Source organism: Pelmatolapia mariae, linkage group LG5, assembly GCF_036321145.2.
Source record: "Pelmatolapia mariae isolate MD_Pm_ZW linkage group LG5, Pm_UMD_F_2, whole genome shotgun sequence".
Classification (NCBI taxonomy): Eukaryota; Metazoa; Chordata; class Actinopteri; order Cichliformes; family Cichlidae; genus Pelmatolapia; species Pelmatolapia mariae.
In genome coordinates this window covers 19,178,640-19,200,108 of record NC_086231.1, presented here as the reverse complement: position 1 = coordinate 19,200,108, position 21,469 = coordinate 19,178,640, and the positions used below count along the sequence as shown (strand labels likewise).

At 43.3% G+C, this 21,469-nt stretch overlaps 1 protein-coding gene across 5 annotated transcripts in view; it reads right to left on the bottom strand.

The window, feature by feature from the left end:
* Positions 1 to 21,469, bottom strand: part of erc2 (ELKS/RAB6-interacting/CAST family member 2) — a 48,867-nt gene that overhangs the window by 5,878 nt on the left and 21,520 nt on the right. For 2 of the 5 annotated variants that reach the window (XR_010093926.1, XM_063474031.1), the window contains exons 4-17: positions 17,321 to 17,755; positions 16,903 to 16,977; positions 14,539 to 14,694; positions 13,555 to 13,722; positions 12,918 to 13,085; positions 11,959 to 12,096; positions 9,849 to 9,989; positions 9,460 to 9,600; positions 7,904 to 7,939; positions 5,462 to 5,664; positions 3,640 to 3,762; positions 1,152 to 1,275; positions 896 to 1,056; positions 18 to 165 (exon numbers count right to left, since the gene is read on the bottom strand). Coding sequence is in view for 1 of the 5 variants with exons in the window: in XM_063474031.1 (XP_063330101.1) it covers positions 18 to 165; positions 896 to 1,056; positions 1,152 to 1,275; positions 3,640 to 3,762; positions 5,462 to 5,664; positions 7,904 to 7,939; positions 9,460 to 9,600; positions 9,849 to 9,989; positions 11,959 to 12,096; positions 12,918 to 13,085; positions 13,555 to 13,722; positions 14,539 to 14,694; positions 16,903 to 16,977; positions 17,321 to 17,755 (2,217 nt within the window). In the remaining 4 variants the exon portion in view is untranslated. Of the gene's footprint in view, positions 1 to 17; positions 166 to 895; positions 1,057 to 1,151; positions 1,276 to 1,647; positions 1,660 to 3,639; positions 3,763 to 5,461; positions 5,665 to 7,903; positions 7,940 to 9,459; positions 9,601 to 9,848; positions 9,990 to 11,958; positions 12,097 to 12,917; positions 13,086 to 13,554; positions 13,723 to 14,538; positions 14,695 to 16,902; positions 16,978 to 17,320; positions 17,756 to 21,469 lie in introns of all 5 variants that reach the window. The other 3 variants (XR_010093928.1, XR_010093929.1, XR_010093927.1) reach the window with 3 other exon arrangements.

Genomic DNA, 21,469 nt, shown 5'->3' with positions numbered 1-21,469 from the left:
TATGCTGCAGTACTAACATGTTGTTTGAGCTGGTGCATCAGTTTGTCCCGCTCCCTCTTGAGGGCTAGCACCTCCTCCTGGGTCTTCTTTTTATTCGAGGCAGACAGTTCCAGCAGTGCAATATTAGCATCTTTCTCACTAATTGCCGCCAGCAGAGCTTGTTGTCTGAAAGAAAAACAACATAAAACACTACAGTAGTATCTCCAGAAAGATTTAGCTATCAGATAGAAGGCCTCACATTTGACTCTAGAATACTTTGATATACAGAGGTACTCATTATCGACTCAGTGAGTACAAGGTGCCCAGACCCTGCAACTGAAAAACAAGCCAAAATCATCACCCCAACAACACTGTGCTTTAACTGGTTATGAGGTGTTTGTACTGATATGTTGTGTTTGGTTTTTGTCAAATTTTGTGCTAATTATTATTACCAAACATCGCCATGTTGATCTCATTTGTCCAAAGGACAGTTTTTTCTTAAGATGCAGTTTTACGATGTGTGCTGCCATGTTCTTTGTTTGAGAGAAGAAGCTTTCTTCTGGCTCTCCCATACAAGCCATACTGTCATGAACTTCAACATTTAACAAGCTAACCGAGGCCTGTAGAGTCTGAGACTTGGGGTTATATTTTTCTGCAAATTCTCTAGACATTATCTGGCCTCAGGGTGAATGTGCAGCACATATTGACTTTTGTGTAGATTTAAGGAGCTTGTCTTCTCTGTCGGCTGTCTTCTCATAAAGACGGTGGGGAAGGAAAAAAGCAAATGAGCTGGATTACATTTTGAGAAAAGAAATTAATCCAAGGCTTAATTACAAGAACATTTTTTAAAAAGGAGGTTGAAAATGTAGGCCACCAATCTGATTCTTGCTAACAGCAAATCTCAGAAAACACTAACTTCATTTCAAGGATCTCCTCCAGCTGTTTCCTGCGTTCTTGTCTCATGTTGGTGAGGTGAGTGTCCCTCTCCTGTAAAGACTGCTGTGTGGAGGAGAGACGCTGCTTGGTGGCATCCAGCTCTTGCCTCGTCCTTTCTAGCGTGTTCATTAGCTCCTCCAACTGACGTTTGGGAAAATAAGGACACATATCTCATTAGGTAATTACTAAACTGTGTATCATCAGGGGTAAATATTTGTTTTATTCGGGTACATCACCTTCAAGTGGTGACCACCATCTATGGAGCTGTCCTTACGAGGGTCCTGTCCCAAGCCTTTCTTGTCACCTTGCAGCCCCAATTTGATGTTCGAACCCTTTTTAGCTTGATCTTTACCCCCTTGTCTGCAAAACCACAAAATTTGTGCATTTCCATTAAAAATAAATAATCTTGAAGTCAGTAGAGTTATATGAAAAATAGGTAGACTTATGAACTGGGTGCATTTTATACCCAAAACCACAACAAAAATGTGAAACACAAAACAAGCAAAGCCAGTACAGCAATGGGCGATCATGTCAAGTGCATTTTGAATGTATTCAGTTTCAAAATAGTACCGCTCATGAGATCACCAGGACAACAACAAAACATGAGCATCACAGATGTAGCGATAGCTTCATGTTAATTGTATTGCTGAGATAAATCACAGGTTTAAGCACCAGTGTTAGGATGGAGTTAGGAAGAAATGGAGATGTAATGGGAGCAGGGGCATTACTTACCTGGGAGCTAGACTGCAGATGGGGAAAGGAAAAGGCAGAAGACAAGGGGTTGATGGAACGAGTGGAGAAGACATTGGAAGCAGGAAATAAGAGAACACACAGGAAAGTAAAAAAACAAACAAAAAACAAAACAGACACATTAGAACCAGAACATAAAGAAACAATCACAAGAAAAAAGTACAGTGAACCCAGAGGAGATCACGCTGTGTTCATTGCTCATCAAACAACATGGGAAATTACAAACACGCCTGTGGCAGTCACTGCTCTGCAGCCTGACACAGCTAATGCAGGATGCACCTTCTCTGAAAACAAGGGCCCATGTGCATCTTCTGCCAAGCCTGGGAGTGGCAGACATGCATTGAGTCAGGCAAAAGTTAGCCGGGCAAAAATAAGAGGAGAGGACAGGTTTGAGAGTTGAGCAAAAGGAGAGGAAGCCAACGGTGGTTTGATCAAGTGGGCAAGAAGGGAGCTAGTGGGAGAATCAGTTATGGATGCAGGGTTGTTCAGACAGAACAGACCTGACTGAACTGACACACTTCAGGACTGAGGGCTCAGTCCAGACCCTACCTACTACAGCACCTCACACTGAGCGCGTGTAGACGTGGAGCACAGCAGCTCTATTCATGCAGGCCACTAGGGCTGATCTTTTCCTTTAGTATCTGGTAGAGCAAGCTAGGCAGGGCACATGGGGGCAGGTTGGGATGGAAAGCAGGAAGAAGGGGGCACTGGAAAATAGGGTCTGTCAGGTGGTGTTAATGGGATATGAGGGTGCAAGGGTGGCTGGGTCACAGAGGGTGACTTGGGGTGAGGCGAGCAGATGGGTGGCTGGAATGAGAAGGGGAAGCGTGCTCGTGGCAACAGCAAACATTAGCTGAGGGCAGACACTTATACAATAAGCTACTACAAACAACCAACGCCACAAAAAGACACAAAAGGGTGTATATTTGTGTGTCTTAAAGTGTGTTAGCAGGAAGCTATTTCCACAAGAACACAAGGAAGTATAGAATGTATAGCAAGTTCAAATAAAATGTAAAAAAAGTAAAGAAGTCAAAGCAAGTGGGTAAATCACACCAAGTTCTATAGATAAAGGTGCTGATGCGTGCATTATTTGCAGTATTAAAACATTTACAGTATATACAATGCATTTTTAGTTAGGGTTACAAATGACAAAATATTTGCTTTTAAAACTGCAATTTTTATATTGACAGTTTGCTGCAACACCGGTGTGACTGAATTTACTGTGTGACTTTACCAAGCATCACCACGGAAACACGCCAAAACAGGAATAAATGAGTGTAGCATGTGGCGCAAATAAATGCCAAGCAATATATGCCTATCTGGACATATATTAACAACATTATGACCTGATGATTTGCATTTATATGAAGTACAACCCTTGATCTTTAAGGTTTGAACTTCATATTTGCTTAAAATTTCACATGGCTCTTTAATTTGCTGTGATTGCTCATACAGCAAAATATTTGTGGACTTTTTTCCCACTTTATATCATCAGTGCACAGATAAATGAGTTTTAATGATGACTGCTGCCCCAAAAATAAACATGCAACACAAACTCCTTCTCCCTTACACGTGTATACATGCACACACACACACACACACACACACACACACACACACACACACACACACACGCACACACACACACACACACACACACACACACACACACAGTCACATGCATAGAAAAGCTCCTTAAATGATCAAAAAGCAGTCACGGACACAGATGCAGACTAGAAAGCAAAAACATTCTAAAGAAATAAAAGCAAAATGAATCCAGGGATCTTTGTATCATGTACGCAAGTAAAATAATGGACTAAAAACAGACTGTGTAACTCTGATACAAAGATTTTTGAATCCTTCAAACAGCAGGCAGACCCAGGCACACAGGTGAAACCAGATGCAGTTGCGGCAGTCGCGGTCGGAGACTTTAACCACGCAGCCAAGCCTTAAGTGCCAGGGCAGAGCACTCACTTTCCCAGGAAATCCCACACCATGCCCCCTATCTGCTGGGGAGCAGTGGACACAGAAGGGAGCGGGTCAGGGGGAGCTCTGCCACCGGGACGAGGGGTGGGGCGGGGGGCGGGGGGAGGGGGGCTGGTGTCAAAACAGAGAAAGATTTGCAAGGGAGATGAAGAAAAGATTTTGAAAAATCAGAATCAGATTTCAGAACAGAAGAGAAGTAGGTTGAAAGTTGATCCATGGCCAGGGGTAAAGAGAGGGGCAGGTGAGCATGGTACAGAAGAGAGAGAGGGAAATGGGATGGAGAAAAGTGGGTAAAGATGGCAAAAAAAGGAAAAGAAGACGCAATTAATCAAACACCACTAACAAAGTATTACGACATTAATCCTATTATGATCTGAGAAGGGAGTATATAAGTGTTTTTAACACTAAGCAGTGGCAGGGGAGAAGGGCTGTGTGGTCCTCATGCAGATCAACCAATCCCTATGTTAGTCTCATCTGTTTGAATCTTGTCCAGGTAAACGACAATGATCTCCTTCATTAGACAAACCAAAGTGCAAATAAACTTGCAGTACTGCTCCCAGGAGAGAACCAGAGAGGCCACCTGCTTTATTTCTGCACTCCATTAACTGAACTCAGATGACCTCTTCCGAAAGAGAAGTGACTGAGTGGAGCGTTGTTGATATTTATAAACAAAACCTAAACGTGTAAATCAAAACTGTGTGTACAGAGCGCATTATCCAATACCATCGAGTGCAGTGCAGTATGAGAACATCACAACTGAACATAACATGGAAACACTATGAAAATGTGCACAGAGCCACATGGAAATTTGCCCAGCATACGCCGAACACAGAGAACTGTAAAGCTGACAAACAGATCCATCCAGATCAAGAATAGACTGCTCAGAGCTACTCAGCACAAACACTGGCACACTGTATTGCTTATGGTAATACCATTAGAGAGTTGGGTAACCTAAATTACAAAATAACCTAATTTATCTGAAGATAAATGGGGTTTTGTTTGCGATATAGAGAGTAGCAGATTTAAAACCATCTCTTTATGCCTGGTTACTTGTTATGATGTGAAACAAGCCACAGAAAAATACATTTTTTTGTATCATACACAACGTTTTGAGCATTTTAGCCTTGGCCATTTTTTTCTTTCTTTCTTTTTTAGTGACGTAAAGGGGGACTCACTTTTCATGTATAATTTTACTTCCAGCAGATCTGACTGACTTGTTCTGTATTTGGGACGCTAATTTACAAAATTTATCTCATGTTGTAACTTATACGAGCTAAAACTAATAACACAGACAATAAACTCATGAAGAAAATGTCATTTTCATGAGGCCCTTTTCTCATGCAGTCCTTTACAATTGGATTTCTTTTTGAATTGGCCAACAGAAAGAATGGTGATTTAAGAAACACCTTTATTAGTGTCCTAAACCTGCTACATCCATCTTTTATATACAGTCTATGATCATACATGAAATAAACACACCGTATGTATGTATTGAAAAGTTTGTTTTTCCTTTTCTTTACTTGTTTTCTCCCAGTTTTTGTGTTTTTATATTCCCTATATTTATATTGTATATAAATATATTGACAGTTTTGCTCCAAAGCTAAGTGGAGAGCTAAAAAAATAAACAAAGAATGGATGTATCAGGCATTTTCAGGCAAACATGTTAAATTACCTAAGAGGTTTGCTAAAATTGCAGGCAGGTATGCTAATTTTATCTTCATAGATGTAACAATGGTCATAGAAAACAGAGTGTAAGTTAAAAGGGAAGGATTAAAGCAGTACAGGCTAATATGCAGTCAGAATTAGTTACCTTTCCAACTCAGCAATTTTCTTGTCCTTATCATTCTTTTCGGTTTCCACCTCTCGCAGGATGTCCAGAAGTCTCTCCACCTCTGCCTGAGCCTTATTGGCTTCATCTTTGTAGTAGCTCACCTCCTTTTCCAGCAGTTTCACCCGGTCCACATACTCTGGGTTCCCTCTGGAGCCCGACTGCTGCTCCACTTCATGGGCTTTCTGCATCAACATGCCAAGAAAAGACAAATACGAACATGTACACGCCCAAAAACACACAGTTAACAAAAATATCAACACAGTATCAACAAAAGTGTGAAGCGCAGAACGTTTTACTGTCAATGAAAGAGAGATACATACAGTACACTGTAGTCCATCAGTGACTTATATTATCTACGTCTCTTGCACTGTCCCTGTACTTTCAAATGAATAAAGCCGAGGCAAATGTTGTGGACGAGGGCATCATTACTGGTACTGGCTCATTAGTTTTAACAAAGCTATTATTTAGCTCCAATTAAATGGTCCATTGAGACTCCCGGTCACTTCATGCACATGGAGTAGAATACAGGACTTCAGGATAGTCTGTGAGAGTTTTGTATGTCTATGACAATAATAACAAATCATTATAAGTTAAGCACTGAATTGATTCACTGGCTATCAAAATCAGAGGTCTAGTTTTTGGACAGCAAGGACATCTCTCCACTACAGTGGTACACAGCACCCGAGACAATATACAGCCACATATGTTAACACATATCGCAGAGTTACACAGAGCCATCCACCAAAACACTGCAGTGATCTTCAACCACGGCCGATACCTTCGCTAACAGCACCACACTGAGACAAAAGAGAAGCGTGGCAACACTGATACTGACAACATGCACAAAGGTCGACCAAGTCATGCAAACCCAACAAAGCTGCACAGTCTTTGCAATTGTCAGTCCAAAGAATGAAGAAAGAGAAGCAAGGGCGACCAAGTAAATCTGTTCTAACTGTCATATTTTATGAATGAGGAACGATGCTAGAGTTTAGCTTAGAGGAGATATACATAATTTCATTTAAGACCCAATAATCCTAGTTGAAATTTATGAAAAATAACTACAACAGACAGTTATTGGACAACAAATTGCCCTCCATATGGCCCCTGCAAATATTGCAATGAACAGTATACTACAGAAGAGCATTTATAGGAGGCTATAGGAAGGAAGCACTTGACGATTTGAGGATTTTCCAGTTCAATTACTTTATTTATTTTCTGTGTTTTTATTCTGTTTTCCTTATCTATAACATTTGTTTAAGAACCTCTGAAATTGCCAAGATCCACAAAATACATGAAAGTGGATCAAGTCGGGGAGATGTCAATATTATAATTCACTGTCAAATAGTTTGATATTTTTGAGGATTTTCACAGAGATGCTAAAACACACTGAACTGAAATTCTGTGCTAAAAATGTAATATTTAGACATAATTCAATGACAAATATGTATTAAAGAAAGGTTTGTTCACTCTGTTTGCCTCTTTTAATTTTTTTCACTGGTTATAAGTGCACCAAATATGAGGAAACTTGAATGCCATGTCCTGTGACTTCAATTGCATAAAGTCTCTGAAAGTCCTAATGAAAAGTTTATTATTAATTTGTCACATTCCCCACATGAACGTCTATGACAAAACACATGTGTGCTGCATTTGAGGTCAGTGTAACCTGTACAATTCAGTGAATGTATGGGTTCCTGTTGCCACACAACTTCCCAGATGAGGCCTTAGTGACTAAAAACATTACCATTAAATGTAGCTATAGATACAAAATTTTACAAAAATGTAAAATTTGTTACATTTAAATGTTTTTTTGTGCTGTGGAAGAATATGACAGTTTATTAAGTATAACCACCGAAAAACTATCTACAAAGCCAAAACTTAAAAAAACAACAACTTCACACATAGTTAAAGCTAATGCAGTCTAACAGTCCTGCAATTAATCCCAGGTGTGTCCTTACATGACACAGTGTAATGAGGCTATACTAAATCATAGGAAGACTTTTACATGTAAAATGTAATTAAAACAAAGGGCAATAAACAGCTGTATAAAAGAAAATTAACCCTCATAAAGACAGAATTTATTGCAAGATTGTTGTTTTAGTTTGAGCTACATATACTTAATAAAATGGCAGAAGAATCTATATTGAGCACGTTCCAGCAGACTAAGTAAGCCTTCGGTTCTACATATATGCAGCACCAGTTTCACCACATATCACAAACAGTTACAGGATGAGCACAGTGCACAGGACTCTGACTGCAGCTCATTATATCAGTACAGTGCAATGAACAACATGCATCCTGGGTGGGTGAAAGCAGGACCTGTGCTGGGGTTTGGCACGATCACCATCTAGCATATTTCAAGGAAGTTATCAGTGTCCTCATGCTTTCAATATGTGCCTCAGAGAGCTCAGGAGAGGGACTTACAGGAGTGTTCATGTGACTGAATAGCTGCTCAGCTTGCTACATTGCAAACAGAGGGTTTGAGGAAGGAACAGGAGGGAGGCGGGGGAGTCCCGGGAGAGTAAATGTCAGGATTGAGTTTGAGCCAAAGAGAGAACAGCAGGATCAGACATGGTACAATACATGTTTGACAGATAAGTAACATAGTACACATGTTGTTAGGCTAACGGCAACACAACAGAGACAAACACAGAGGAAGAGATGATACAGCGATAGTCTCAAGAAGGAGAAGAAGAAGGCAAAGGGGGATATTTAATGACTGCCTGCTACTTGCAACATCCTTAAAAAGCATGGCTGCCTGTTACAGGAGACAAAGCACGATGGCAGCCATTAGCCTAATGAAGTGTGCTTTATATAAGGTCTGTTCACATTTCTTGTTCAGGTCCAAAGAAACAGCCTAATGAAGGATAACATGTTCTCAGAAGTGAGACCTCGGTATTCTTTTTTTTATACTGCTACTTTAATTTTTAAATGGGACAGAGCTTTCTTCACTAAATAATCTGTGATCATACCTAATCTTCCCTCAATGACACAGGCCAAGATCAGACCAGCAGGAAAATATGAACAGAGAAAATACACTGCACGTTAATTTGGCCAATCATTTCTACAAAAGGAAAGTATCCTTTTTTTCTTAAGTCTGTAACTGCTTAACAGTCTCCACTGAAGTGGTCCCTGAATTCACAATGAGCTCATTCCTTTCTTCGCAGTGGACACTCAGCTCTGGCTTCTTATCTACGGTTCAGTGCAATTAAAGAGAGACATTGCTACAGTCTTCATTCAGAGTACAGAAGCTCTCTGCAATTCAGACAAAGAGACATCCATAGAAAATGTTGCCGTACTAACTGCTAAAATGGTCAGCTTTCATCCAGACATTTCTGAAATCATCAGCGGAAAGTCATCATTTATATATGACCTTCAGAAAGAGTAGCATTAGGCTCATTTTTAAGTTCTTTCTTCACAGTGGAGCACTGATAGCAAAACAGTGTTAACCAGTGTTAAAGTCCAGAACATGGCTGCTGTCGAGCTGTTAAACACAGGTTTCCTGAGCACATGAAATTGCTTAACTTTATATAGAGATTGAATAGTACAATCAAAAGCTTAGCAGCAGCTCCAACATGAAACTTGTTGCGGTGTCGTTTTCCCAACACGTGCAAACCTGTATGAGTCTGTCTGGTATAATGCTAGCTTTACTACACTGTTTGACCCCAATTCAGGATTTCCGGCTTTTCCACCTTTACTTGATTTCCCTCTAACTGAAGCACAACAGATCTTTAAAACCAAAAAAACTGAATAATTAGGATTGGCTGCAAAAAGTAACTGTGTAAAAATGTGCATTAGATAAGCCTTCTTTTAATATAGATGGCTGTGGGAACCATAATCTGTAATTACTTCTTTCAAAACAACCTGCTAAAAAATTCTCTACAGGTTAAAAACTGTGAATTGCTCGTCTCTTAAAATCTAAATTAAAATTTCACATTATAGTGCGCGAGATGATTCGGTGGTGAGAGATGCACACCTACCTTCTGTAACTGTGTCTCCAACTTACTACATTCCTCTTTTTTCTGCTCAATTGCAATCTCCAGTGACTTGAGCTTTGAATCCTTCTTGAGGCCAGAGGATGCCAGGGATGATGCGTGTTCTTTCAGATCGATGAGACTGGACTGCAGGTGAGTCAGGACAGACAGTTAGCAGCGCTTCAAACCAGGCAGGCCAGCAGAGTGCCAGCATGTGCAACAAAGTTACAGCGCCTGAGGCGACTGCTTAAATGGCACCTAAAGTCCTACTGAAAGATAGTGTTTCAATATTTGCTGTGCATAAAAAAAGGTGCATGCTCTGCAGCAAAGAGAAGGACACAGTCATGTGTACACAGCCCTGTAGCCTTATAGAGAAAATCTCTTTGCTCACTGACCTCCTTTTCTGTTAGTTCTATCTGCAGGCTGTTCACCTTCTCCTTCAATTCCTTGTTCTCTTTCTTATATGATTCCACTTCTTCCAGTCGTTCTCTGTCTTCTCTCTCCCTTTGGTCCTTCAAACGCTCAATAATCCTCTCCTAACACACAGAAGCACAAAGAATTAAAACTCTTCATATGACTGAACGGTTAAGAGTCTATATAAACATTAAACTGCTGAGATGTTCATTTAAGATTGTCCCAGCTCAAATCAGAGATTTGTATCAGTTCATTCCTTTTAAAAAACAAATGTCTCTAGTTATGTGAAATTAATATCACACATGAAAAATACAGTTATTAAGAAATTAGACTAAAATTAAGCTAAAATGCTGAATCAAGCTAGATGCCGTGCCTGGAATTTTACCCCAGTGCTACTTTGTTATTTTTTCCTTGTATGTTTTTATAAATAAAGATGTAATCATCAAAATCTGGTTACCTAAAAATTGAATAAAACACTAGTGCAGGAAATAAATAATGATATCTAATGCAGCTAGAGGATTACATCAGCTCTTTCCTCAATTATACATAAATCTATGAACTGTAATAGAGTTACTACTGATATTTGGTGAGGTTCCACGATTTTTAGGAGGATTAAGAAAAGTCAAACCTGATGGAGCTTTTTAAAGCACCATGATGGGCTTCACAAACAGCCTTAGTGCAGAGCAGGGCACAGTCGCCCTGCTGTGACATGTGCCTTCATCTCTCTTCTTTGATATCAAGGAATGTAATAACAGAATGTAATAATAAATGTTTTAATATTTTATACTATTCACACTTCTGATCTCGTCACAATTTCAGAAGTTCTGTACAATCACTCCACAGCAACTATATGCAACTTGTAGTTGTTTAAAAAAAAAAAGAAGAAGCAGAAAACAAGAATTTTTACTGACATGGTTCATTTAGAGGAAAGGTTTAACATATGTGGGAATTTCACCAGCTACCAGCTGACTAAGCTTAATATGAACTCTGGAAATAAGAGGAAGCATTTCTGTTTGTGTCTCTTCAAATTCCCCTTATGAGCAACTCTAAAGTTCAAGTATCTATGACAACACCGAAGCTTACATTATTCTCTTTAAAGAGTGTAACTTTTACTAAATTAAATAAATAACTGTGTATTTCCCAACTGGTTGCAGGTTGTTGCTTGCTGTCGCTATAACAGGCCAATTCACTGGTTGTTAGGAACAGTGCAACTTTTCCCTGTTGAATCCAGAATTGGATTTAAAATCCCTTTCCTCGTATACAAGCTCTTGAATAATCAGATCCCAGAATCTGTGTCTCTTTTCTTTTTCCTCACCCCCAAACAGTCACAGCAGATAGCTGTCCGTCCCTGAGCTGAGTTCTGCTGGGGGTTCGATCCGTCCCACTGTCGACAAGCGCCTGCTTTTACGAAGTTGTCTTATTTTTTGGGGGGGGGGTTTCTCTCTAATATTAGCTTACAATATAAAGCACCTTGAGGTGATTGTTGCTATGAACTGGCACTATATAAATAAAATTGAATTGAACTGAATTTAATTGAACTGATGGCGAACAAGCTCCTTTTCTACTCTGTGTGGCACTTGCAGTGTGTTCAAGTTTCACTAGAGCCCAGAGAGAAAATGTTGCAGACAAGTTGGAGCCACCCATACAACCGCTGGCAATGTGCCAATCTGCTAGTGACCAAACAACCACAAGGAGGTTTTTGGTGCAGCATCCTCTTTGTGATCAGTGTCCCTTAGCGACAGCCAGCAACCATTTGCTAGTCAGTCAGGGAATACAAGTTTGCTTAGGACCATGTTACTGCGACCTAACAGAGATATAAAACGTCAGGAAAAAAGTTTGCTAATCTCAATTTCATCTGTCTTGTCGATAATGATGCTAATGTTTGGTCCTTGTGGTCTTCTTGAGAGCATACAAGAAAAAAAGAGGTCATTCACATCCTGGATTTTGAATGAATGATTGTCTGAAACAGTCACCTGGAATTCCTTCCACTATATACATCCTTTTGATAATATGATAGTAACTACAAACAGATAAAGTGTCACAGTTCAAACAGTGTTACGGGTTCTGTGGTATAAGGGTGGCGTGATCTACCTTCTCTGACAGCGCCTCTTCCAGGGTGGCCAGGGCAGTGTCTGTGTTACTGGAGTCGGTCTGCAGAGACTTGACCCTGTCCTTGAGGTTCCCCAGCTGCTTGTCTTTGTCCCGCAGCTGCTCCTGCAGGTTCTCAATCTGACTCAGAAAAATAAGAAAGAACAAGGAGCAAAACACACGATAAAAAGCACAATCTCCAAACCAGCGCAACATTTAAAGTCGGTATAGCTGCCATTTTTTTAAGTCTCTGAAGCTTAACACACTACATAAGCAACACTGTGTACAATGTGAGAAGAAATACATCAAAAACTATCAGACCTTTAAGTTTTGAAAAGCAGAACTTAATGTAAACCTAAATATATATTAAATTGCTATCTGAGTAGTGCAGGACTGACCTGAATTAAGGTATTTTATTTATGATAATACAGGAAAAAACAATGATTCATAATTAATAAAAATGATGAAAAAGATAAAAGTGCAAAGATGAGAGAGAGAGGGGGTGTGATCAGACACAAGAGAAGAAAAACAAAACGGGAGAGCAGGTCTGGGTGCGATATGGAGTAACACTCTGTGAGTATTTATAGCACACACACAAATGAGAGCCAGTGAGGCAGAAATATCTTCTTGCTTGTCTTTCTATGGGCATTTTCCCCTGAGAGCATGAGACTCTCTCACACTTAATGGACAGAGTAACCTCCCAGCTTCATATTTCCACAGAGCGACTGGTTTAGTCCAGGACACGGAAATGTGACGAAACAACCCACACAGTTGCTGTTCATTTCAAATTTGTGACTAAATCTGGAGTAATTAGACATGCCTCCACAATACAGTGTGTTGTAGACAAAAAATAAACAATAACTCAAAAGCAGAGTAATGTGGGCAAGCCAAAATTGTGGTTAAAGTGTATTTCCTCCCTTAAAGTTTCTACATGGTGAGGTCTTCTTTCCTTCCATTCTCACCTTTTTCTGCAGGACATTAATCTTCCTTTCTTTGACCTCAAGCATGTCCTTCATGTCCCTGATTTCTCCGGCGAGAGTACCCTTCTCCTCCGTCAGGTCCTGCAGCTGCTTGGTTTTCTTGTTCAAGAAGGATTCTTTCTCCTCCAGACGTAGACGTAAAGCGTCAACCTGAAGCACATTAGTACATGTCAGAGGAAGCACACAAAGTGGACTAATTATCCCAAGTGTAGCATTATAGTTAAAAGCACTTTGATTTAATTACTTATAGTAACCCTGGTGAAAAAAAACAAACCAAAAAAACCAAAGGTGCTGGATGAGTATTTATTAGGGAAGTATTCTAATAATTCATCGCAGTTCTTTATTTATTACTGCAGATCTGTGATGTTTTCTGGTCTATGAGCTGTGACAGTACACTGGGCAACAGTTTTTCATTGGTAGTGACCTAGGTTGCACTTCACTTACTACAAAGCTTTCAAAGCAAACACACTGCTGATATGATTTGCTGTAATAAGCCTCGGGCCCAGGGCGAGCCTATTGTTTGCTCAGTTTGGCTAGGAGCTTGAGAATGTTTGTGAAGCGATGTATTGTTAAGTTAATTTATTGTACGTGTACAAATAAGTTGAGCTTGTTTTATTACCTCCGTTTGCAGGATGGCAGCACGTTGCTCCTTGGCAGTGAGAGACTCTTTGAGCACCTCGATATGCTGTTTGCAGTCTGAGTTCTGGTTGTTGAGGGTCTCTAGCTTCGTCTGCAGAGCCAGCAGTTCTGACTCTTTCTTTGACAACTCCTGCTTCAACTGGTCAATCTGTACATGAGAGGAAGCAGATCATTTTGACCCACCCGTTACGTGAGCAGTGTAACAATTTCACGCTCACCAATGGGAACGGCGAGCTAGTCTGCACAGCTTTCGCACTATTTTCATCAACACGCTTCTCCCTCATTAAATATGCATTTGGGACTAACTCCCCTGCATTCATCATATATTATACATCATTTCTATTCATGATTGATGAAAAGAAGTCTAAAAATAGAAGAACAAAACTGTGGCTGGTCGCTAAATAGGGAGAGAAAACGTAAACACTCCAAAGACACGTACGCGAGCCCCAGAAAGTCACAGACACACACACCTTGACACTATCACAGGTTGTAGGTGGCTGTGCTTGAGTGTATGACTCTAACTCTGATATGCAAACACAACTTATCATCACGGACCGGTCGGAAAACAAGCAGCTGAAGTCAGTTCAATGAAAACAAAGCTTTCATTGTGGCTTATCTTATTTTAGACTTGTGTTTGTCTTGTGGCCACAGATTAATAAAGTGATGTACTTTTTATGTGTAATTAAGGAAGAAAAGTGTTTTCAAATGTTAAAGTGTGCGTTTGCAGAGTTTGCATTTTTCCCACTTTTGGCACGGAGCCTCTTTCAGATTTTTTGCCGACAGGACACTTTGCTGTTCTCACTATGTGTTAAAGTAGCTTATTTATGTAACACAACATTTTTCAGTACTCTCTCTTCTGCACAGCTCTGTACCATGAACATCATGCCTGCCATTTTATATTAAGCCATAGTTTAACAGCGTCAGATTTTTCTGCATCTGCATGCACAGTGCAGTTAGTCTCTACCTTCGTCTTCATAAACTTAGAGTGGTTCTTGTAGACCTCCATCTGTTTGATTTCCTCTTCTCTGTCCTCTGTGTTCAGTAAGCCGTTTGCCTTCAGCATTTGAATCTCATCCTCCAGATCCCGAATGTTGCGTTCCAGAGAGGCAATTTTGGTGTCCTGCACACAAACACGCGTAGGAGACACACCTCAAAACCAGGACTGGCATGTCCAAAAGTTGCATGCTGCAAATAAATCTGAGCTAAAGACAAGAGTCCAAGAAACAAATGGAGGGTAAACGATTTAAAGAGAAATACAGACACAGAGACTGAAAGGGGGGGAGGAACAGAAAGATATAGTGAGATAAGCCAAGAATGGAAAAAGCTCTTTGGTCTGACTGAGAGCAACTGCAGTATCTGTCGGTGAAATCAGAAGCCTTCTACTCAGCTCCGTGCGGCAGCTCGGAGGATTAATCACCATTGGGAAATATTGAGCGCACATCCAGTACGGCGAGATCAACCAGGACCGGAGAGAAACGCGCAGGGGGGAAAGGAAGAAAAGTAACAAGCCGTAGCTTTTGCCGTAGATGCTTGCAGATCAATGCAGAATCCAGTCTCTAGACTGCGACTGTGAGTGCAGCTTTAGCTTCACGGCTTTTTAAATAAATAATACAACGTCTTTAAGATTAGCCATGGTCCATCTCCCTCTCCAGCAGAGCATGGAGCAACCTTGTTGTTCTCTGTCTTTCTCTCTTTTTTTGTGTCCCTCCTTCTTTCCTCTTAGTGACTCTGAACTTATGAACTTATGGCCATTAACAGGGGCAGTGATAGCCCGCTGCAGAGGAAGGTGGGAAATGTGATGAGGAATGATGAAGTACCAGACAAGGATCTGAGGGGTTAACGTCAATGTATGAGCACTGCACATTGTACATGCACTTCGCCCTGCTGCTGCTGCTGCACCTCACCTCAGTCTCTGTGTTACGAGACGAACATCAATGAACTAACACTGCTGCAATCGAGACAAGACATCGTACCTTTAAAGAAGAGTGATTTTATTCCATCCACATGTAATCACTGGTACATCGACCTGGTCAGTAAATCTTGCTCTTTATTTCCCTTTCCCTGCCTCTGTATGCCTCTCTGTCTCTCTATCTCCCTGCATACTGGCCTCTCACTGTCATAAACAACCACACCTGTTTCCATGGCAGCAGCAGGCAGGCTATATACCGTGCACTGTCTCTGGTGAGTGAGGAGGAGAGGGTGGGAGGGATGTAGGGGAAGAGAGGGAGGGAGGATTATTCGTGCTTCCATCAGCATCAACACAGCAGTGGGAGAGAGGAGAGGGGGAGAGATGCAGGGTCTTCCTGCACAGCACAGGAGGAGAAAGGAGGCGGGACTTCCCCGCGCGCCGTATGAAAATCAACAGGATCCTAGAGCTTGCACATCACATGACTAGGCTGGGGCCTGCTCGGCACGGATCCAGCCGAGCGAGAGGGGCTGTGTCAGCTCGGCGATGATGTCATGATTTATTTTGAGGAAGTGATGTCAGGCCTCTGCAGTGAGGCTGGTGGTGTCTACAGTGGTTCATTGGATGAGCCTGATATCGCTAGTGTCACATCCAGCTGCTGTACAACATGCTTGTGTAAAGAGGGTGGGGTCCTTCATCCTAAAAGATTCTCCATATGGTATGTTTTGTGGAATTATTTAAAATCCAAGATGCTTTGAAGGTTCGGTTCCTCATCCAGCATGAAACAGAAAATTCTAGCTATCCTTTTATACACTTTTTTTTTTTTGCTATATTTCAGCTCAGTAGTTTTTCCTCAGTTCAGAAACCTTGAATGAAAATTTTAAAACAATGCTCTGGAGTTACAATACTCGCCTGCAGAAAAATGAAACTGAAATGATAGAGCTGGAGTCTGGGATGTTTGCAAACAATCTGTCATGCAGAATAGAAAACATCTTGTCATGAAACTGGTGTGGTGTGTTACTGTCTGGGGTAGCTGGCCATCTGTCAAGCGAGCCACAATAGCTGAAATGTTAAACAGTAATATTGACTCTTGTTTATGTTTGCACAACTGCTTTGTGAGCAGTACGTGTGTGTGTGTGTGTGTGTGTGTGTGTGTGTGTGTGTGTATGTGTGTGTGTGTGTTTGTTAGAGTGTGTCAGTGTGTTGATGATTGACTCAGCTGCCGACAATCACAATCACAACAATAGATTTGGCGGAACAGGTTTCCATTTAGCCATGCAGTGGCAAACATGCTACAGCTGTGAACGTCAGTCAGTTAGGTAAATACAAAAATACCATCTGGCTTTAAACAGAAGCAGTGAAGCGTAGTTGATAATGGGCCCTGCTGTATGTGTTTATGCGCAGGCTGTATGGGAGTCTTACTTTCATCTCTATAATGGTCTGCAGGGCCTTAGTTTTACTTGGGTCCTGATGCAGTTGATTTCTTCTGTGCAGTTCCTTAAAAAAAAGACAACAATTTGTAGCAGCGGTACAGCAAAACTGATCGTGGTCTCCAATGAATAGCTAGATTATTAAAATTTCAAAAGCTCACCTCACAATGCATAAAAGCTTTATGCTTACACATGCAAAATATTTCATGCAACTGCTCTTCAGTTCTTTTACTTCATACATTACATAATTGTTATGATGCAGGGATAAGCAGCAGAGAAGAGAATATTGATTTTGTGACATGCTGCACTGCCATCTAGTGACAACAAAACAAAAGAACAGTTTTTTTTTTACTCTAAAACAGTGAATGCAATGACTTAACATCATCATCTTAACCCTCGACATATACTACCTCTCGCAAATGGATGTTTTCCTTCTCCTTTTGATCCAGAATGACCTCCAGGTGTCCCAGTTGCGCCTCTGCTTCAGCAATGCGCCGGGCTCGTTCTTGCTCCTCCTCCTCGGTTGCCCTGCCCGGGCCCGGGGGCAGCCCTTTGCTCTGTAGCATCTCAAGCAACTTCTTAATTGACTCATCTCTGGCACCCAGGGTTTGTTTCTGGGTCTCGATCCTCAGTTCCATCTCCTCTAGGGTCTTTCTCAGCAGGAAGAGCTCCTTGGCCTGTCTATCATGTTCAGCCTGCAGCCGCCGGAAGTTCTCCTCTGTCAGCTCAATGGTGGTGAAATGCTCAGACCCAGAGCGGTTACCGCTCTCCTGCTGCAGCAGGTGGTTGAGGTCTCGCTGTGTGCGCAATTCATCCTGCAGAGCTTGGATGGTCATCTGAAGATGCTACAAACACACACACATATACAAACACACAAAGAGGCTCACCAATTATTGAAATTATTTTTAGGTATAGCTCATAACACAACATTACGTAATAACACTACACATGGGGATGAACAAACAATCCCACAGCAGGTCGATCATGGGGAACACATGACTTACCTTGGCACGCTTTTAGATTTTAGGTTTATTTGTTGAAAAAGTGTGAAGCACGGATCTAATTTAAGTCCTGACTGCAAAGATTTACAGTTGTTGGAGAAAATATCTTTAAAAATAATTCACAGCTCCAAATATTAATTTATTAGTCTGTAAAGGGCTTTATTATACACAGAAACACCCTGGTGCTCTCACAGGTCTGACTTTCACTCTGAGAAAGCAGGGACCAAGTGCATGTACAATAACATGCACATTCAACTTTATGTAAACTGCTACATATAAGTGAAGAAAGTGTGTAGATGAACTAAAAAAAAAAACTGAACACCATGAAATTTAATTTAATTCTAAATCTAAATGATCATAATCATCTGTATTCATCAAACATAAAGTGAAATATTTCAAGCCTTTTTTGTTTTAAATTTGATTATTATCCCCTCCGTGAATCGCTACCTTATCGTGGTGGAGGGGTTTGTGTGTCCCAGGGATCCCAGGGGCTATGTTGTCCGGGGGCTTTTGCCCCCTGGTAGGGTCTCCCATGGCAAATTGGTCCTGAGTGAGGGACCAGACAAAGAGCGATTCAGAAGACCCTTATGAGGAAAACATCGAGGGAACAGTTTACCCTGCCTGTGACAGGGTTACCGGGACCCCGCCCTGGAGCCAGGCCCGGGGAGGGTGCCTGAGGGCGAGTGTCTGGTGGCCAGGCCTTAGTCCATGGGGCCCAGTCGGGCACAGCCCGAAAAGGGGACATGGGCCCATTCTCCCGCAGGCCCACCACCCGCAGGAGGTGCTGTAGGGGTCGGGTGCATTGTGTGCTGGGCGGCGGCCAGGAGCGGAGGACATGGTGGACTGATCCCCGGCTACCAAGACTGGCAATTGGGACAAGGAATGTCACCTCTCTGGTGGGGAAGGAGCCGGAGTTAGTGCGTGAGGTTGAGAGGTACCGGCTAGATATAGTCGGGCTCACCTTTACGCATGGCTTGGGCTCTGGAACCAGTATCCTGGAGAGGGGCTGAACTCTGTCTCAGTCTGGAGATGCCCCTGGTGAGAGGCGGCGGGCTGGGGTTGGTATTCTAATATCCCCTCGGCTTGCTGCCTGTACGCTGGGGTTCTTCCCAGTGGATGAGAGGGTTTGTTCCCTGCGCCTTAGGGTCGGGGAGCGGGTCCTGACTGTCATCTGCGCTTATGCGCTGAGTGGCAGTTCAGAGTACCCAGCCTTCTTAGAGTCCCTGGGTGGGGTGCTGGAAGGTGCTCCACCTGGAGACTCTGTTGTCCTACTGGGAGACTTCAATGCTCACGTGGGTAACGACAGCGAGACCTGGAGGGGCGTGATTGGGAGGAACGGCCTCCCTGATCTGAACCCGAGCAGTGTTTTGTTATTGGACTTCTGTGCAAATCACAGTTTGGCCATAACAAACACTTTGTTCGAACATAAGAGTGTCCATAAGTGCACGTGGCACCAGGACGCTCTAGGCCGCAGGTCGATGATCGATTTTGTAATCATATCACCAGACCTGCGACCATATGTTCTGGACACTCGGGTAAAGAGAGGGGCTGAGCTGTCAACTGATCACCACCTGGTGGTGAGTTGGATCAGGTGGCGGGGGAGGACGCTGGACAGACCCGGTGCACCTAAACGCGTAGTGAGGGTGTGCTGGGAACGCCTAGCAGAGGCCCCAGTCCATGAGATCTTCAACGCACACCTCCGGCAGAGCTTCAACAGCATTCCGAGGGAGACTGGGGACATTGAGTCCGAATGGACCATGTTCAGCATCTCCATTGCCGAAGCTGCTGCATTGAGCTGCGGCCGCAAGGTGGTTGGTGCCTGTCGTGGTGGTAACCCCCGAACCAAATGGTGGACACCAGAGGTGAAGGGAGCCACTAGGCTGAAGAAGGAGTCCTATCGGGCTTGGCTAGCCTGTGGGACTTCGGAGGCAGCTGACAGGTACCGACAGGCCAAGCGGAATGCGGCTCGGGCAGTGGCTGATGCAAAAACTCAGGTGTGGGAGAAGTTCGGAGAGGGCATGGAAAAAGACTTTCGGACTGCCTCAAAGAGATTCTGGCAAACCGTCAGGCATCTCAGGAGGGGAAAGCGGTGCTCTACGTGCACTGTGTATAGTGCTGGCGGAGCGCTGCTGACTTCGACTGAGAAAATTGTCAGGCGGTGGAAGGAATACTTCAAGGACCTCCTTAATCCCACTGACACATCTTCTGGAGGAAGGAGGAAGCAGAGTCTGGGGATGAGGGGGATGACCCGCCAATTTCCGGGGGCAAGGTCACTGAGGCAGTTAAACAACTCCTTGGTGGCAGAGCCCCTGGTGTGGATGAGGTCCGCCCCGAGTTCCTGAAGGCTCTGGACGTTGTAGGGCTGTCCTAGCTGCCACGCCTCTACAATGTTGCGTGGCGATCAGGGGCCTGGACTGGCAGGCTGGGGTGGTGGTCCCCATTTTTAAGAAGGGGGACCGGAGGGTGTGTTCCAACTACAGGGGGATCACACTCCTCAGCCTCCCTGGGAAAGTCTATGCCAGGGTGCTGGAGAGGAGAGTTCGTCCGCTAGTTGAACCTCAGATACAGGAGGAACAATGCGGTTTTCGTCCTGGTCGCGGAACACTGGACCAGCTCTTTATCCTCTCAAGGATACTTGAGGGCGCATGGGAGTTTGCCCAACCAGTCTACATGTGTTTTGTGGACTTGGAGAAGGCATTCGACCGTGTCCCTCGGGGTGTCCTGTGGGAGGTGCTACGGGAGTATGGGGTGTCTGGCCCATTGCTACGGGCCATTCGATCCCTATACAAGAGCTTGGTTCGCATTGCCGGCAATAAGTCGGACTTGTTCCCGGTGGGTGATGGGCTCCGCCAGGGCTGCCCTTAGTCACCGATTCTGTTCATAATTTTTATGGACAGGATTTCTAGGCGCAGCTAAGTGGTGGAGGGCTTTCACTTAGGCGGCCTCAGAATCTCATCTCTGCTTATCACGGATGATGTGGTTCTGTTGGCTTCATTGGGTGAGGGCTTCCAGCTCGCACTGGAACGGTCTGCAGCTGAGTGTGAAGCAGCGGGAATGAGGATCAGCACCTCCAAATCTGAGGCCATGATTCTCAGCTGGAAAAGGGTGGGGTGCCCACTCCGGGTCGGGGATGAGTTCCTGCCCCAAGTGGAGGAGTTCAAGTATCTTGAGGTCTTGTTCGCGAGTGATGGGAGAAGGGAGCCGGAGATCGACAGACGGATTGGTGCTGCGGCCGCAGTGATGCGGACGCTCCAACGGTCCGTCATGGTGAAGAGAGAGCTGAGTGTAAAAGCGAAGCTCTCAATTAACCGGTCGATCTACGTCCCTACCCTTACCTATGGCCACGAGCTGTGGGTAGTGACCGAAAGAACAAGATCGTGGACACAAGCGGCGGAAATGAGCTTCCTCCAAAGGGTGGCTGGCCTCTCCCTTAGAGATAGGGTGAGAAGTTCAGCCATTCAGGAGGGGCTCAGAGTACAGCCGCTGCTTCTCCACATCGAAAGGAGCCAGTTGAGGTGGTTCGGGCATCTGACAAGGATGCCTCCTGGGCGCCTCCTG